This window comes from Microtus ochrogaster, chromosome 1 (assembly GCF_000317375.1).
Source record: "Microtus ochrogaster isolate Prairie Vole_2 chromosome 1, MicOch1.0, whole genome shotgun sequence".
Lineage (NCBI taxonomy): Eukaryota > Metazoa > Chordata > Mammalia > Rodentia > Cricetidae > Microtus > Microtus ochrogaster.
The window spans coordinates 81,266,625-81,284,406 of record NC_022009.1 but is presented as its reverse complement, the minus strand read 5'-3'; the positions used below and the strand labels follow the sequence as shown (position 1 = coordinate 81,284,406).

Below are 17,782 nucleotides of genomic sequence, written 5' to 3'. Positions count from 1 at the left end.
CGTTGTTCTTCTCTGAGGTAAATGGCAGCAGCTGGTCTTAGAGTTCCTGGCCATTTTCTTGTGTTCAGAGTGATTCCTTAAAGGGAGAGGCTAGGGATGGGGTTCCAGGGTCAGCTCAGGTGTCCGCTCCCACTCTCAGTAAGGCTTTCTTACAGCTCCAGTAGTGGGAGCCAATGACCTCTGGTGGCCACAAAGGGAAGTGTTCGCACTGCTGTTCCAGAGTAGAGCCAGCTCAGCTCTAAGCCATTGCTTAGATTCTTCCAGAGTCAGCCTAAGCCACAGTCCCTAGTCCGCTCTCTGTGGCCCTCATGCTATTTCTGCAATGACTTGAATCTTGATGACCAGCTGTCTGAATTGTGTGTCTGTGGGTCTTAGTTACGGGGCAACTCACCGAGGACCTGGTAGGCTCTGGAGAACATGGCCCAAGGCCCATTGCACACATAGCTGGTCCCAGGGCAGCCTATGCAGCAACAGGTGCCCTGCTACATCCAGACTGTTTGGCTCCATTCTCTACTCCAGCTTGCTGATTCTTCCACGGTCTTAGGTTACCTAGCAATCCTTGGTCTCCAGGTGGGGCTAGAGACCTCTTTCTGAGCTCCACACCCCAGGAGCCCAGAATAACAGACTCCCAAGGGGACTAAACTAGGTGTCTGCTTCATTCTCTGGAACAGCCTAGAGGTGGACACATAGCCTCTCCAGAAAACGGAAGGTGCCCCTGGAGCATAACTCCACCACACACACACACACACACACACACACACACACACACACACACACACACCAATGCTGCTGGACTGCAAGAATTGGCCTAGGTAGAGGAGAATGATTTTCCTGCCTACTCTGCTCCCAGAAAGCTCTGTCCAGATGCAAGCTCGTTGGTTCCTTTTCTAATTCCATCACACACACACACACACACACACACACACACACACACACACACACACACCAATGCTGCTGGACTGCAAGAATTGGCCTAGGTAGAGGAGAATGATTTTCCTGCCTACTCTGCTCCCAGAAAGCTCTGTCCAGATGCAAGCTCCGGTGATTAGCCCCGGCTTGGGAGTGCCTAGGGGTTGAGAAGCAGGATGAAGAGGCATGGAATGAATTGTTCCCCACTTCTGTTTTTCCTCTCCACTGTACTCCCAGATTTGCCAGAACATTGACAAGGCACAGACCCTCAGTTCAGTGCTTGTGATTAGTGAGCGTGTGTGTGCATGATTGTGTGTGTCTGTGTGTGTGTGTGTGTGTGTGTACATGTGGAGGTCAGCTTCAGGTGTTAACAGGTGGCATCTTCCTTTTTTGTTGTTGTTGTTTTTTTTTTCTCTGAGACTCACCAAGCAGGCTAGGCTGTCTGCCCTTGAGCCAGATGATCCTCCTGTCCCCAATTCTAGCATCACAGGCCTGCTCCACCAGGTGCAGCCTTTTATATGCTATATGCCTGCTGGCTGGCAGCCTCCAGTCCTCCTGCTGACGTAGAAGCCCTTTCCCCAGGACGCTGTCTCCCCAGCCCCTTCTTCCCTAGTCTCTGCTTCTGACCCCTTTCTACCGTACATCAAAGTGAGGTTATTCAGATGCCTGTGCCCACCCACACACTTTTAACTTGTCTCAGGGGGACATCAGTCCCCTCAACAATGGAGCTAGGAAGCTAAGCCTTGCTCCCATGCCCCACTACTGGTGAAGATGTAGAGATCCCCATATATTCCAACCCTACTGCCAGGACGTCCCCCTCCTCAGCAGCTGTGTGGTCTGACCACATTCCCCAGTTTACTGAGTATGTGCTGTGTGGGAGAGAGTCCAAACCACGCGGCTAGTGCACACGCTGCCACCACGGTATTACATTAGCCCTGCAGGCTTCTTATTTATGGGTCTTCTCTTTTGTTTGATAAAGGCATTTACAAAGCTTTTCTAGATACCTCAAAAGCAGGGCGAGGGGGACCTACCCTTTCATCAGGATGTATGTGGTCCTAGCTTGGTAGGATCCTATGGCTGTTCTTTACATTGCTTCTTAGTGGGACCACCCGACTCCCAAACCTCCCAGACTGTCCCTAATATTTCTTCAACTTAAAGAATTGTGATTAGAAATAATTTCCCAGTGGCAGCCTTCTCCCTAACCCCTCAGTGCATCTATGAGTGCCAAGTAGAATTCCTACTCCGGGAACATGTTAAAATAAGCTTACATTTCTCTTTATTGGATGATCCAATGCTGCTACCTACCACTTGGAAGGCAGGAGGCTGGGTGAGACAGCCTACCAAGGGTCTGCCAATAAACCAGAGACTCTGAAAATTCTGCCCGGGCAATTGCACAGGCGTGCGGATCTTTGTCGGATGAAGCAGTGGAACAAACCAGACAGCCACGAATTCACATCAGATGCATAACCCACAGCACAAATACCATATGTCCTCACACTCCTGCCTGTCAAATCCATCTTTCCCCCATTCTGTTGAGTAGAGAAAGGCTGGCAATAATTTCTGCAAACCTAGAGACTTTCTGAACTATCCTATTAAGGCCTGTCTGTCGATGACAGAATAGACCATGCTCACCACGAAAGAAGGCATGGCTGGCAGGGGGCAGCTGGCCCTGCAGCCCGGCAGTGACACCATCATGATTCTCCACCTCTGCTCTTTTGCAGACATCACTGGGCGGGGAGGGGAATCTACTTGATGCCAAGAGAACCATTTTTTTTTTCTTAAAGCCAGAAGACCTGCCTTGGTAGAGGGGTAGAAAGATCGATTCAGATAGGCCAAGCACGCAGGAGGAAGACAAGGGGAGCCAAGGCAGAAGGTAGTCACCTCGGTGGTGCAGGGGTTGAGGGAGGGCCCATGCCCCTGGGCACTTTCCCAGGACCAAGTGGAGGAGGCAGAGATGTGTGTGCTCTTAGGGTACTAGATGCAGCCGGAACGAACTGCAGCCCTGGGCTCCCCAAAAGATTTTGTGCCAGACCTACAGAACAATCTTTGTGAAAGCAGTAGGGACTTCACGGGGCTCCTCTCTCATTTTCAAACACAGCCTTTCAAGGGAAAGACAGTAGTGAGTTGATCAATGCCATGAGTGTTGAGAATGGAGTGAAGGCATTCCTCTAGGTGGAAGGGGAAAGGGCTTTGGGGGGGCTTTGGGTCCCTTCCCAGACTCGCTTATCACCTCCACACACAGAGAAGTTCCTTGCTTAGTCAGTGCTCTGGGTGCTGTCACCTAACCAACTCCCCCCGGCCCCCACCCCCCACCCCCATATGTGGAAACTTTTTGCTTGGTGTGGTGGTTGCAGAGACGATGATTGATGACCACCCCGTGAAAGCAGGGTCAGAATATTTGGCTTCTTTCCAGGCCAGGGGGCTGGGGGAATTAAACCTGTACTTAAAGGTTCACTGTCATCTGAAGGAGCCCGAGGCTGATGCGGGGAAGTGAGGGCAGAGGTGTGGGGACCAGAAGGTGTGGGGATGCAGGCAGTTCTGAGCTAGTGGCTTGCTGTGGCTGCACTAACCCAGTCCTGGGATAGAGACAGGTGCAGATGGCTACATGGGGTGCGGGTAGGCTGTGGGTGGAGCTTCCAACACCCACCTGATCTCTCAGCTCTAGAGATCTGCTTGGGGCCAGATGCCCATGACTGTGTGCGCCATCTTGTGCCCATTCATGTCCTCTGTTCATCACTTCAGGGTCTTGGGCCAGCACTACTGAAGAAAGGAGACTGGCTAGAATTTGTGCTGGGGCCAGGGTAAGGATGGCAAGATCCTTCCCACCATCTCAGTGTCATAGAGCTGCCTCCTTTCCCACCTTCCCTCACCTCCCCTTCTCAGACCCAGCCGGAAGTCAGGTGACCTGTGAAAAGCCCAGGTCCTTTGCTGGAGAGAACAGCAACCCGGGAGAGTAGTACCAGGGACAGCTCCCCATTGCAGTGCACTCATATCCGTCGGTGGGCGAATCCCCTCAGAATTCCTGCTGGAGAGATTGTATCCCCCTTCTCTTACGTCTGATGACTCGCTGCCTGCTCACCTAACATCCAGGATACCTACTTGGTGGCTATCTGCTTTCTGACCCACAAGAGCTTTAGAATTCTCCATCAGGTTCTCCTGACCAGCATTTGCCATTCTTAGTCCACAGGACTGCCCGTCACTTCCTTTCCTGTTTCTTGCGGATTCCATCTCTGCTCCCTGCCTGTGGGTCCCGGGTGCCAAGAAGTAGATATTAAAGTCCAGCTGACATCCTAGAAGCAGGGATGATACAGAAAATAATGGACAGTAGAGGAAATCCCACAGTAAGACATCAAATAAGGGTGCCAGTAGGCAACCAGGAAGAGTTAGAAGGCACCAGCCATGGGTTAGCTGCCATGCTGGCTGTGACGTCATCGGTTAGCTGCCATGTTGACTGTGATGTCATGGGTCGGCTGCCATGTTGGCTGTGGCGTCATGGGTTGGCTGCCATGTTGATTGATGCCATGGGTTAGCTGCCATGTTGGCTGTGATGTCATGGGTTAGCTGCCATGTTGGCTGTGACGTCATGGGTTAGCTGCCATGTTGACTATGACGTCAGCCCAGTGCCCCCATATGCACGTGGCTGCCTTGCAGAATACATTTGACAGCTATCGTTGACTCCAGAGGAGAAACCCAGTCTGCACTGTGAGCATGGGGGGTGCTGGGCAATTGCTCCAGGCCATGCCATCTCTGGCATCATTCTGCTGAAGTCAAGGACACTTGACACAGAAACAGGAGACCCTTCTGCGTACTCAACCCTGCAATTTGAAAGTCCTCATTTCCTTTTGTGAAGTAACATGGCATGCATATGTGTGTGTATATATACACCTAAAGATCTATATCCACATAGATATAAAACGTATGTATACACACGCGCGCAGACTTGCTGAAGCCGAGTTTAGGTTGTGTGAATCCTGTGATTTATGGAGTTATCACTTGGTACTCTAAGTGATGATATAATGTATAACATAAAAACTACCATCTTCACTTCTGGTGTTCTTTTCACCTTACACAGCTGAAACTCTACACTGAGTCCATGGGGTCCCCCCGCCCCCACCACTGTTCTGCTTTCTGTCTGCCTGGCTCTAGCTACTGTGGATGCCTCATGTCAGTGGGGTCACTGCTTGTCCTTAGTTACTGGCTTGCTTTACTCAGCATACTGTCCTCGGGGTCCAGCCATGGGTCAGGATTTCCTTCCTTTGTAAAGCTGGATAGTAGCATCCTTGTGCTGTGTCAACAGCATTTGGTCGGCTTCCACCCTGTGGCTACCACTGCCAGGTCCAAAGATGTAAAGACATCCCTTCAAGATGCTCATTTCTAAACTGGGAGGGGCGAGTGTGAAACAGCTGTCATCCCAGACTCGGGACGCGAGGCAGGACAACTAGGGGTTCAAGGCCAGTGTTGGCTACATAGCAAGTTCAAAGCCAGCCTGGGCTGCTTGAGACAATGTCTCAAAGGGAGAAAACAAAAGGGGCCCTGATTCCTGGAACGTATGCTTTTTTAAGTTGGATGAGGAAATGAGTCAAGAAGAATTATATTTCATACCGTCCCATAGTGTCCCATAGTTTGCATTCTTTGTCATGGCATCTTTTTATATTCTTAGTCTGTTTTCTGGTTCTGTGATAATACCACAGACTTTGTGATTTATAATGGAAATAAATCTGCACCATACAGTGAGACAGCTATAAGGTCCAAGGCCAAGATGTCTCCATGTGCTGAGGATCTTCTTCTTGAGCACAGCACGGTGGAGAGTATCACCAGATGAGGAGGCAGGAAGGCTGAGAGTTCAGACCTCTTCTCCTCTTCCTATAAAGCCATTAGCCCCATTGTAGAACCCCACCCATATGACGTCATCTAATCCCAATTACTTCCCAAAGCCCCACTCCCCCACTCCCAAACACTGTCAACCTGTGCGTCTGGAGGTTTAAGGTTCTAACACATGAACTTTGAGGGGTGCTAATTTCACCAGGGAATGTCTCTGTGGCTTCTCAGCATCCTCCCATCCAAGAGCGTTTCTGGAGCTGTTCTTTAGTAAGTAGATGTGAGTACTTAGAGAATCCGCCCTAAACAGATTAAAAAAACAAAACAGGTTAGCCCCATCTCAGCGACTGCAACACGGAGCATCACAGAAAACACTATTCCCATTTCCCTTTTCCTGGACTTCACGTCCCCAAACTACCTTTCTGCAGGCTGAGAAAATACGTGTCCCGTGGGGAAAGTCTAAAATGTCCAGCTTCAATCTGTTCCACCAAGACCTACAGTAACTAACATCTGTGGTTCTGTTTCCAAATCAGAACGATGGCAAAGGATGATGAGTTGCTAAAATAATTTTCATGAACAACTCGATCAAAGAAATGATCTGTGAACATGGCTTAGAGAAGTAAGAGCCAGCCAGCCATGTGGACAGACAGGATTCCTCCCTGCCAAAACCAGCCTCTCTTTCATGCCCTACATTGTCTGCAGGCATTCGAGAGCCACATATTCCCCGACATTTGGCATTCAAACTGCTAAGCAGCTCCACTCTCTCTGCTCAGAGATGATTGTGGAGCCGAAGTGTTAGCAGTCTACCCTCCTGCCAGGAGAAAAGGGAATCTGGTTCAGAGACCAAAGCAAAACTTATTTCATCCCATCTTTCAAGACCCCGAGACACATCCCCCCGCAGCCCCCCGGACACAAGGTCCTCTTACATTAAAGAGCAGCAGAAATCAAACGCGCGCGCCTTCCTGGAGAAGTAGCAGGGGCGTGGGGCGAAGGTGACAGGCTGTGCAGAGAGAATGCACACCTTTGTGTTCTCGCCTTCTTAAAATTCATGCTCTCACCTGCCAGTCTGGAGAATTGCCTATTTACATAACTAGCTGCCTAAAATGGAATATCGGATAATGGTACATGGCACCTCACTCAATTTAAGCCCATCCTCGGGATGCAAGCATGATCCAGCAGCCCTCTGACAGCAGCGTGCCCCACACTGGCCTGCAGCCATGCTCCGTGGGGTGTGAGCCTGTCAGCACTCTGGCAGCTGAAGCAGATGTCAGGCCTGGATGGGGCCTGGGTGGGAGACAACCCACAAGCTGGAGGACGGGGAGGGGACCTGATTCCAAGGTAGCAGGCTGTCTCCAGGGCACAGACTACCAGCCTTCCTGGGCTTCACAGCAGTGGCCTTGTTTTGGCCCAAGGTGCTGTGTCAGAGAGGACCACATGTAGGGCCTGAGAAGTGGGGGAATCAGAGGACCCATAGGGACAGTCATCCTGGGAGGTAATCAGTCTGCACTTATCTATCCCGGGCACTGTGCCAGCCTCGCGCCCCCCCCCCCATCGATCCTTTTCACAACACAAATCTCCCACCCATCAAAATGGGAATCAGCTGCTCACTTCCAGGAGGAGCATAAACAAGTGGTAAGGAAGCGTTCTGATAACGATAATCGGGTGTAGCTCCCCGGTGGACCTGATGGATCAAAGAAGGCAGCCGTGCATGTGTGTTCCCTTATTTTTTTCAGCGTTCCAGTTCCGGTAGTCAGTTTAGAGAAAATTCCTAACCTAGTGAAGGCAGATGGTGCCAATGTCAAAATGAACCCTACGACCACGACCGCAGCCACTTCCTCCTCTGCTGTCACCACCCCACCGTTAATTAAGCCCGCCTTGATGTCCAAGCCGGTGCCACCGTCACCAGAGAAGATCTTAAACGGCAAGGCGGTTCTCTCGGCCGCCATAGACAAGAAGCACCCAAACGGCGCCAAAACCAGCAACAAGCCTTACCGGAGACTCTCAGGTATGTCACTGTGGTTAGAGTCTGGCTCGTGCTAGGACTAAAACCGAGTCACACCTGTAACTGGTGATGTGTTCATGTAGCTGAACGGCTCTTTCCTTTTAAGGGTGACCTGGAACGTACCCGCTCTGACATCTAGAAACACCAGGCAGGACTAGTGCTCTCATGCACCCCAGTGCAGATGAGGTCTCCCCGGCCGAGTTTCAGCGTTATCTATCCTACAAGCCCAGGAAGCAGGAGACTCTGCCTCAACCAACAGGCGTAGACTCTGATGGTCTTGTTAGCCTGGTGGCCCAGCACAGACACACCACACTGGCATGATTCCAGCTGACACCTTGCCGTTGTTCGTGGGCTATCTCAGAACCCATGATGTGGTGGGTAGGACAGCCCACTCAGCGACTGTGCTGCAGAGGGAATTGTAACCTCTGCTCTTCAGCCTCCCGCTTTTCTGGACTGATTCTGCAGTTGGGGCTGGGGCTGCCTTCTGCCCTATGGTCAGGCTGGAGTTCTCAAGGGGGGTATACAGACCAGCAGAGCGGATGGGGGTGTCAGGATGTCTCTCAGGTCAGTCCTCTGAAGAGACACATGGCCACTCAGAGGCGACAGCTGCCACTTTGTATGACGTTTGCTTTGGATCTGTTGTGGGACTGAGCTTGGCTTGTTCTGACATCTCCGAGTGACTGGAAGAAGCCACGCACTTCTTAGTTTTGCACACACCATGGGCCCTGTCTAAGGGTAGCTAGGAAAAACAAAATACAGAGACAGCCACCCTTGAGGATGTGGCTTTCTGGTGCAGGCATGGATTTTCAGCACCCAGGGAAGTGTGAGCAGCTTTTAAATACTACTTCATATTTAATTGGGTTTTCTATCTTCTATCTGTATCTAAAAATTGTGTTTTAAAAGTACTTGGGCCTACCAAAAACATTGAGAAACAACTCCTCACCTCTCCCCGTGTTCTGCTTACCCACAATCAAGATAAAGGGAGTGCATCATAGGATTTCATTGCACGGACTCAGCCCCCCATTGCTAGCTCTCTTCCCAAATGGCATGTGCCAGTTAACTGGGCAGAGGTGGGTGGCCACACCCCAGTGTGTGTGTGTGTGTGTGTGTGTGTGTGTGTCTTTGTTGGCCTGCGCAGTGTCCAGAGGCTGCGGGTCCCTTATTGCTGCATTAACACTACCTTGGCATCTTCCAGCTTGTGGTGGAATTTTGTGTTTTGTGGGTTGTCTTGTCCCAATGGGTCCTTTGCTTGTCTCTACCTCTCTCACAGATTCAACAGCCAGCTCCTATCCTTAGCCAAAACCCTGTTCAGTTCCCATATGAGGTGCCGTGTGGGTCTGGGCACAGGCCCGACGCTGGCAGACCGAAATGAAAGACCTCAGCAGCAGGCAGCCTGGCATCTAGCACCTGCTCGCCCGCTGCCTGCTGGACCGAGCTCTCTGTGTGGAAAGGGAGGGAGACATTTTCATGGCCGTGGGAGGGGAGGGGGGAAACAGTTTCTACAGCCCCACAAGCCCTTTTGCGGCCCCCAACCCCCAGATGTTGAAATGTTGAAAATAGAACATTCATTTATTATGCTCCAAGTTTACACCAGTAAATGCACCCAGTGTCTGGCTAAGGAACTCTCTTCAGTTTGCAGCCTTCAAGGCCCTTACAGACACCTCCCTTTTCTAGAGACCTGGCACCTCCTTAACGGGCCCCCTCTCCACCCTTCACACCCAGAGAGCTGTGGCCTTCCTGCTCTGCAGGACTGAGGTGTTTGCTGGTACATTCCAGAAACAGCACAGATTTTCCTAAAGCCTGAGGGTCCTGGAGAGATTGCCACACATCCCCACATTTTGCAGGTGTGGTAAGCGGTTTTGTAAGCCCCAAAGAGGTGAAGGATCGCAAGAGGCATCAAAAGAACAGTTAGCTGTTACTTCCATGGAGGCTCTCAACGGTCAGGACAGAAAGGAGGACATCGGGAAAGCAGTCGCTCCTCAGTCATCCTTCACCCCCCAGGCCCCTGTGTCCTATTTCTCCTCCTGGGTAGCAGCTGGGCGAGCACTATGTACAGACAGCACAAGCTATAGGGTTAGCAGGCCGCTTTCCCTGTGCCTTCAAGTTCAGCCCCACAGAGGCACACTGCCACACTTTCTCCTGCCCCTGCCTGTGGCACGCCAGAGTGGAATATTCCTGATCTGCGAGACTGTGTGGAAGGCCTTCTCCAAGGGCCTTTGTGAGGCACGTGAGTGGCCATATTGACACGTCAGTGGACAAGCTCCCACGGCAATGCATAAACCAGGAAGGCAGACAGAGGCCCCCATGGGTTCTCCAGAAGAAAGGGAGCATTTTTGGGTTTCAGGTGGACCTCCCTGCTCTGTAGCCATGGTGCTCAAAGTGCCAAGGACCTATGGGACTATTTTAAGTTAAATAAAGTATTGCAAGCACATGGTCCTTCCCTTCTGCCACCTGCTCCTGCCCTGTCCCCCCGCGCTGCCCTGTAGCAGGCTCGGAATGTCTGGGTTCATAGTGGAGCTCCATTTCCCCTGAGTGATTCTTGAAGCATTTTAGCAGCTGGTTGGGGGGAAGAAAAGCAAAACAAAACAGATTGCCTGACAATGTCTCACTTGTTGGTGCAAATGTGCATTTTTTTAAAATGTAGTCTTAATGCCAAATCCTATCTAGTCTCCTTTTTTCTTATATTTTTTGTTTGTTTCTTAAACCAGAGAGAGAATTTGACCCAAATAAACACTGTGGAGTATTGGATCCCGAGACAAAGAAACCTTGCACAAGATCCCTCACCTGCAAGGTATTTCTCTTTCCATAAAAAAGAAAATACTTCCTGCTCTTGCTGGGGCCTTTGTCGAAGTGTTTGCATGCCACTCCCCGCACGCGGCAGGGTGTGGAACCTCGACATGACCTCCAGCTGTTCTTTGTAAGGGAAATGCTTTCTTCTCTGTCCACGGTAGCATAGTGCCTGCCTCAAGCTGGCTGGCTTTTTAAGGGGAAGAAGGAAAGAAAAAAAAAATCCACCCTAGGCTTCCCGTGTTACTTGGGAGGCCAGACAGTAAATTGTATTTATAGGCACTCACAGGCGGTTCTAAAGCCTGCTACGTTTTAATGTATGCAGGAACGGCGGCGGTGGCGGCGGCGGCAGCGCCCAGAAAGGCAGCCCCGGAGGGGAGGATGAGATGCTACTCCCTGATCTAGCCCCTCGGGGTGGCCAGGGGACAGGCGGACCCCTGGCGTCCGCCACTGGGCAGCCTCAAGCCCCCGATTTCCTCTTGTCCTTCTAGTGCCTCGAGGGGTCCAGGGTATGGCCCTGTTTGCCTGGGCCTACCAGAGCCTCCCACCCGCACCTGCGTTGACTCTAGCTTGGCCCTCGCGGGTGTCATTCATCTGAGGTGGTCCTGGGTTCCGCGCAGAAGCTGTCTGGAGGAAGCCTTGGCTTCTTAACACCTGGAGTGTAGGGCATGGTTGCGTCCGACCGAGCGGTCTGTGCCTCTTCCCGGCCACAGAACAGGAGCTGTTGCCTTGAAGTTGACTTTGCCAAGCACCTTTCATTGCCTGTGGTTGCAGTTTCGGAAATGCGGGCCGCGGGGAAGCAGGTTTATGTGCTGATCAAAGAGGCTGTGCTTCTCCTCTCTCTTCTCCGTAGACCCACTCGCTGAGCCACCGCAGAGCGGTCCCAGGCCGGAGAAAGCAATTTGACCTCCTCTTGGCGGAACACAAAGCCAAGTCGCGGGAGAAAGAAGTGAAAGAGCACCTCCTGACTTCCACTAGGGAAATACTTCCGAACCCGCCGCCGCCGGGACCAGTGCCCGACGCTCTGCAAGGGTCTTCCGGGAACGCGGTGGCAGAGCCCAAAGTACCATCCCCACCAAAAGCCAGGCCGCTCAACTCTGTACTTCCTAGGTAAGTCGGTATGGGCGCTGAAGCAGCCTCAGTCAAGGCACTCTCCCATGCTCGGGGCTTTGTGTTTTTATGAGAGCTTTTAGTCCAACTGTCCATGGCTCTGTGAGCCTAAGGGGCTCATCCCCGTGCTGGCCACACAGCACTCAACAGATTTTCCTGCTGCAGCCAGGGTCATCAGCCTTCCTCACAGACCTTTTATCAGACAGTGTGTGTTTTTACAGAGCAAGAGTGAGCTGGAAATAAACGCTGGGAGATTGGCATGTCAACCACCCAGCAGCTTCCTGTCTGCCTGGGTTTTTATGTTATTTGAAGACTCCTGGGGAAGCCTGGGTAGAGAAGTAGCTAGAACAACTTCTAAGCTCCTTCTTGAGTACATATCACAATTCCTGATGACTTATTTTCACAATGCTTCCATGGTCGGGATGAAGGGGCGATCGGCCACGTGGAGGGTGAGCCACCTGTTCGGTGGCACTGAACAGGTGGGCAAGACAGGAAACAGAATTACAATCCATTTGGATTAAAAAGCAATTTAAGATCTGTGAATGCTTGTTTTGATGGGCAGGAGGCCAATTTCCAGGTAACAGGACCAGAACTAACAGCATGCATTCAAAAGTGTTTACAGAGGACTCACTCCAGAACCAAAGTGCTGTCTGGCAAAGGGAGAGAGAAAAATGCAACCCGACCCTACTTTCCAAAAACATAGAGTTTAGCAAGCAAGAGAAGACCCAAATGTTCATGCTGATTTAAAAAGGAAATAATGCTATTCATTCAGCAAGAAGTACAAATAGCAGTATTATCTATTTTTTTATAATTAGATGCATGAATGTGTCCCAAAGGGTCATTGTTCAACACCAAGTAAGCTTTGAGAGAACATCATTAGAAAAGAGCAAGGAGATGGCTTTTAAAGCAGCAATCTATCTGGGCTGGGTCAGAGCTGGTGGCGTACACATTCAATCCCAGCACGCAGGAGGCAGAGACAGGCCAGTCTCTGTGACTTCCAGGTCAACTTGGTCTAAGTTCCAAGTCATCCAGGGCTACACAGGGAAACCCTGCTTCAGAAAGCCAAGCAACAACAACAGCAAAAAGTGAAAATCTATTTGGTAGCAGTTGTTCACGATCTTCTACCTTTTCAGTTTGAGGGAACCTGGACCGCGTCTTACCACAGTGCCTCTGTAGTATGGTCCAGTCCAGCCCCAGGCACTCAGGAGCAGACAGCTTTACCAGTTAACTTAAACTCCTAAATTAACTGCCAGGGCTTCTGTCACTGTAGACATTTATATTGATGCAGCCCTTGTCTTTGCAAGATCGTTTCATAATTACTTGTCACTAGGAAGCCAGGTATTGGTCAAAGTGTTACCCCTATTTTAGAGTTGAGGAGACAACTCCACTCCAGAATTCTGGGCTTTGACTGTATAAGCAGAGGCGCCCCATTCTCCAAGATCCCTTGTCGATGCTTGAAACTGCAGTTAAAAACAAACCCCGCACAGTCTATGTTTCTTTCTATACGTGTATTCCTATGATAAAACGTAATGTATCAATTTGGCACTGCAACTAATAATAAAATAAAACAGTTATAAAATATATTGTAATAAAACCATCAGCATTACTAACCCTGAACTATGGGACCCTGATTAAATAAAGTAAGGGTTACTTGAATTCATATACTGCTACACTGTTGCAGTTGATCTGAAAATGGCCACTGACTAAGGGGGCAACTATAAAGCATGGGTACATTAACAATGGCTGGATACATTAACAATGGCTGACTTGCATCCAGGAGGGCACAGAGTGGGACCACCCACCATTTCCCCGTACTCCTGAGCACTGCACATGCTAGGAATTTATAAACTATTGGTGCATACAATTGTCTAATATTTTTAGACCTCATTTGACCATGAGTGACTGAGACTGATAAGGCCAGGCTATGTAGAGTGACTTTCCATTTTTCTGTAGCTCGGGAACCTTTTCTTCCTCACAACTCATCCTTCCACAGTACCTGATACTGGTAGACTGGCCTCTACCTAAAACCACGTGTACCCAGAGCCATTGTCTCTGCCCCCACCCCAGGAATCATGGGGGATTCTCCAATGATTCCTCAAGCAGCACAAGTTTGATAGCTCTTTTGGGGGATGAGAAGGGGTCCCATGTAGCTCAGGCTCATCTCAGAATCTCTACAATAGTCCTGCTTTGACCTGAGTGCGGACCACACACATGTCTTGTGAACTCTTTCGTTAAATACTTCTCCAGCAATTTTTAGCTGATGGAGGCTCGCTTTATCAGTGGTGTCCTGAGTTAACAGAGGAGTAAGAGAGTAGCTGCTGAAAACAGCACAGGGAGGAAGCCTTAAGGGTCCTCTCAGGTTTGTCCCTTGCGTTTTAGGAGAATGTCCACTTATGTTTTCATCAGGAAGCAGAAGACCTGGATAAGTTTCTTTTTGAAATGAATGTCTTACAAGGAAAAGAAACAAGCCGTCATGGCAAATGTTAATGAGGGGAATCATCCTTTAGGACAGAGCTGGACTCTTCCAAAGTGAATGAATGTATGGGAACAAAGTCCTCAGGCTAACAAAATCCTGTGCAGTCAGGTGGAAAAGGCATGATCAGAATTTAATATGAAAATCACACAAAACCTCCAGAAGCAGACGTTTACTCCTAGAAATGATATATACAATAGATACTCCACCCATATTAACAAGTTTAACAAGTAAAGATAGATATCACACATGAGTAGGATTTTATTTTTTTAGACAGGGTTTCTCTGTGTAACAGCCCTGGCTGTCCTGAAACTCACTCTGACCTTAAACCCACAGAGTTCCTCCTGCCTCTGCCTCCCGCATGCTGGGATTAAAGGCGTGCGCCACCACTGCTCAGCTATTACTCCACTTTTCGGTGACCTTCACTGCAACCCATTCTTGCCAAGGATTGCTAACAAAGAGACTTGGGTCTTTGAGTTCGGGAATCATAACTTTCATTGGGCTCGATGGCACACACTTGCAGTCTCCGTAATCAGAAGGGTATCAAGAATTTAACACCAGCCTGGGCTACATTATGAGTTACAGCGTAAATTAGATAACAAGAGTTGCAACAGGATTGAAGCGGGAACCACCCCCCCACACACACACACCCCACCCCCCACCCCCTTTCTAACTAGATAAGATCAGGTGTGGCTCAGATTCCCTCCAGCCTCAGGTTGCCTGGGTATAAAATGGAGCTAATAGGAATGGAGAGATGACTTGGTGGCTAGCAGTGCTCCTCTCTCTCTCTCTCTCTCTCTCTCTCTCTCTCTTTCTCTCTCTCACTGAGATAGGGTGCTACATAATCTCTCTGTAGCTCTGGCTGTTCTGGAACCTACTCTACACCAGGTTGGCCTTGACCTCACAGAGCTCCGCCCTCCACTGTCTCCTGAGTGCTGGGATGAAAGGCCAGTGCTTCCACACCTGTTGGCATTTACTGCTCTTGCAGAGGACGAGGATTCAGTTTTCAATACCTACCTGGCAGCACACAGCTACTGTAACTCCAATTCCAGGGGCTCTGGGGCCGTCTTCCGGCCCCTAAGAGCACCAGCCACATGTGTGGTGTACATAAGCAAGTATACCCCAGCCGTGGTCACGTGGTCATTTTGTGTTGCTGTTAAAATAAAATCACCTGACTCTAGGCAGTGTATAAAGAAAAGAGGTTCATCTGACTCACAGTTCTGGTGATTAGGAAGTCCAAGCAGCTGGTCCAGGCTCCAGCCTCGCTAAGGTCTTCTCTAGCTGCGCTGTGCTTGATGGAGCCACAGAAGGGAAACTACCGTCTGCAGAGCAAACACACATATGCACTAAGAAACCGGACAGAGAGAGGTCAGGCTTCCTCTCGTGTATGGAGGTTGGTGCCCTTATAACCTAGTTATCTTGCTTGAAAAGATTCCACCATTTTAACACCACCACCCTGGGAACCAAGCTTACAAGATAGGAGCCTTTGGGGGAAAGCCCTTATCCAAATTATTTAAATTATAATAACCCCTGATTCCATTTCTTTGTCCTCTCCTCTAAGGGAACACATTGCCTGCCCCTAGAAAGCCCAAGCCTTATGGGTTGTAGCCCAGCCAAATGCATCCACACTCTATCGGAAAGTAGAGGACCACAGAGCCCACCTGGACTGTGATGGCCCAGGCTACATCTCTGAGTAGGAGGGAGGGGAGACAGACTGTGGAAACCAGTGTCAGTAATGGGTGTTGCCCTGGGTATATTGCACACATCCAGACTAATATACAAGGTGGTCAATCCCAGCCCGTCTTACATCGTCAGGAGTGGTGTGAAGACGGGTAGGAGGTCTGTGGGTTGCCCAGTGAGGACAGGGGTATGGATGGATTGCATCAGGAGGGCCTTCTTGCCACATGGCACACATTTGTTGTCCTTGACTTCTGCATCTGTGACGTCTCAGTCTGGAGACTTGGAAGCCAACAGATGCAGATGGTATTATTTTTCTTTTGTTTTTGTTTGTGTGTTTTTTAAAGACTTGCACTTATTTATTTACCTGTTTATTTAGTGTGCATGTGTGTGTGTGTGTGTGTGTGAGAGAGAGAGAGAGAGAGAGAGAGAGAGAGAGAGAGAGAGAGAGAGAGAGAGAGATGTGATCTGTTCAATGTGGGCCCTGGGAACTGAACTCAGGTCCTCTGAAAGAACAAGAGTGCTGCTAATTGCTGAGCCGTCTCTCCGGCTCCATTCGTTTTTGTTTTGTGGGGAGGAGACAGGATCATTCTACATAGCCCAGCTGAGCCTCACATTTACTATATAGTCTAGACCTCAAAACTGCAATTCTTGGCCGGACATGGCGATGCATGCCTTTCATCCCAGGATGCGGGAGGTAGGGGCAGGTGGATCTCAGAGTCCAAGGCTTAGGTGGTGTCATTCCCTTTGTCACTTGAGTCCTCACTTAGTGGCAAGGATAAGAACGTGTGTGGTCCTCCTCACCCTTAGAATGACTCGGTGAAGATCGCTCTCACACTGAATACTCAGACAAATGGCCGCCAGGCTCCTGCAGACAGGCAGGCTGAGATGTCGTGTGTGCGTAGCTCTCTGAGTGCCACAGGACTTGGTCTTTCAGCCAGATGGGCAGGTGGAGAAGGGCAGATGATGTGAGTGTCGAGGGCAGAGTGAACAGCAAGGGCATGATCTTGAATGTGCGTTGGTACTCTGCTCACTAGACTCTAGTGACTTCTTCCCACCACTTCCTAAGCCTTGTTTCTTCTGAGGTGTGGCTGCTTCCGGTAAAAGCCCCCTCCTGGTTCCACCTGGAGTTCTGCACTCAGTTGGAGGCCCTAATAATGTCCCCCACCCCGTCATCCCCAGGAGGATGCGGACAGACATACAGAGAGAAGTCTCATCGGCGCTCCTGTGTGTGGGGGTGCCCACAGACCACCTCAGAGCCCATTCGGTCAGTTCTGGGTCATGTTCCACTCTCCTTCTCACTCATTTCCTCTGTCCACCTCCTTCCCTCTTTTATCTGGCAACTAGAACTTACTATCGAGTGTTTCAGCTATCTTTTCTTTAATTAAACTTCATTTTTATCAAAGTTATATATGGGTTCATAGTTCAAAAATCAAATAGTGCCAGAAAGCTCAGAAGAAAAAACAGCCGCTCCTGCCAGTGGGGTGGGTGTATTTCAGCTGTGCCGGCTCCTGGCTCCTGCGGCGTTCCTGTCTCTGCCTTGCTTCTCTGCTTTGATGGAATAGTTCCTTCGGTGGCTGCCCGTGAGGAGGTTCCTGGGAGATCAGTTTTAGAGTCCTGACCCAGCAAGCACATGTTCATTCTGCGTTAACACTGAATAGATGATCTCTTTGAGTATACAGCTAGATTGGAAATCACTTCCCTGCAGAATTTTGAAGCCATTTTCCCATCAATGGCTGGCACAGGGAGTCTCTGCCACGAAGTTTAACATCCTGACTCCTATCTCTTTGTCCTGACAAACTTATACCTCCATAGCCTGGGGCACTGAAAGTTTTCAGGGGTGTCTCTAATGTGTCTAATTTTCATCATTTACTTTCACTTCTTAGAAAGCAAGGCTCACTGGACAGCCCAGGCTGGCTTTGAACTCGAGATCCTCCTGCCTCTGCCTTTCTTTTTTTTTAATTTTTTAAATTTATTTTTAATTAAAAATTCCCACCTCCTCCCTT

The 17,782-nt window shown here is 49.9% G+C and overlaps 1 protein-coding gene across 2 annotated transcripts in view; it reads left to right on the top strand.

The window, feature by feature from the left end:
- Positions 1 to 17,782, top strand: part of Atxn7l1 (ataxin 7 like 1) — a 205,911-nt gene that overhangs the window by 171,712 nt on the left and 16,417 nt on the right. For both annotated transcript variants that reach the window (XM_005343865.3, XM_013347967.2), the window contains exons 5-7: positions 7,461 to 7,732; positions 10,438 to 10,520; positions 11,370 to 11,626. In XM_005343865.3, the coding sequence (XP_005343922.1) occupies positions 7,461 to 7,732; positions 10,438 to 10,520; positions 11,370 to 11,626 (612 nt within the window). The remainder of the gene's footprint in view (positions 1 to 7,460; positions 7,733 to 10,437; positions 10,521 to 11,369; positions 11,627 to 17,782) is intronic.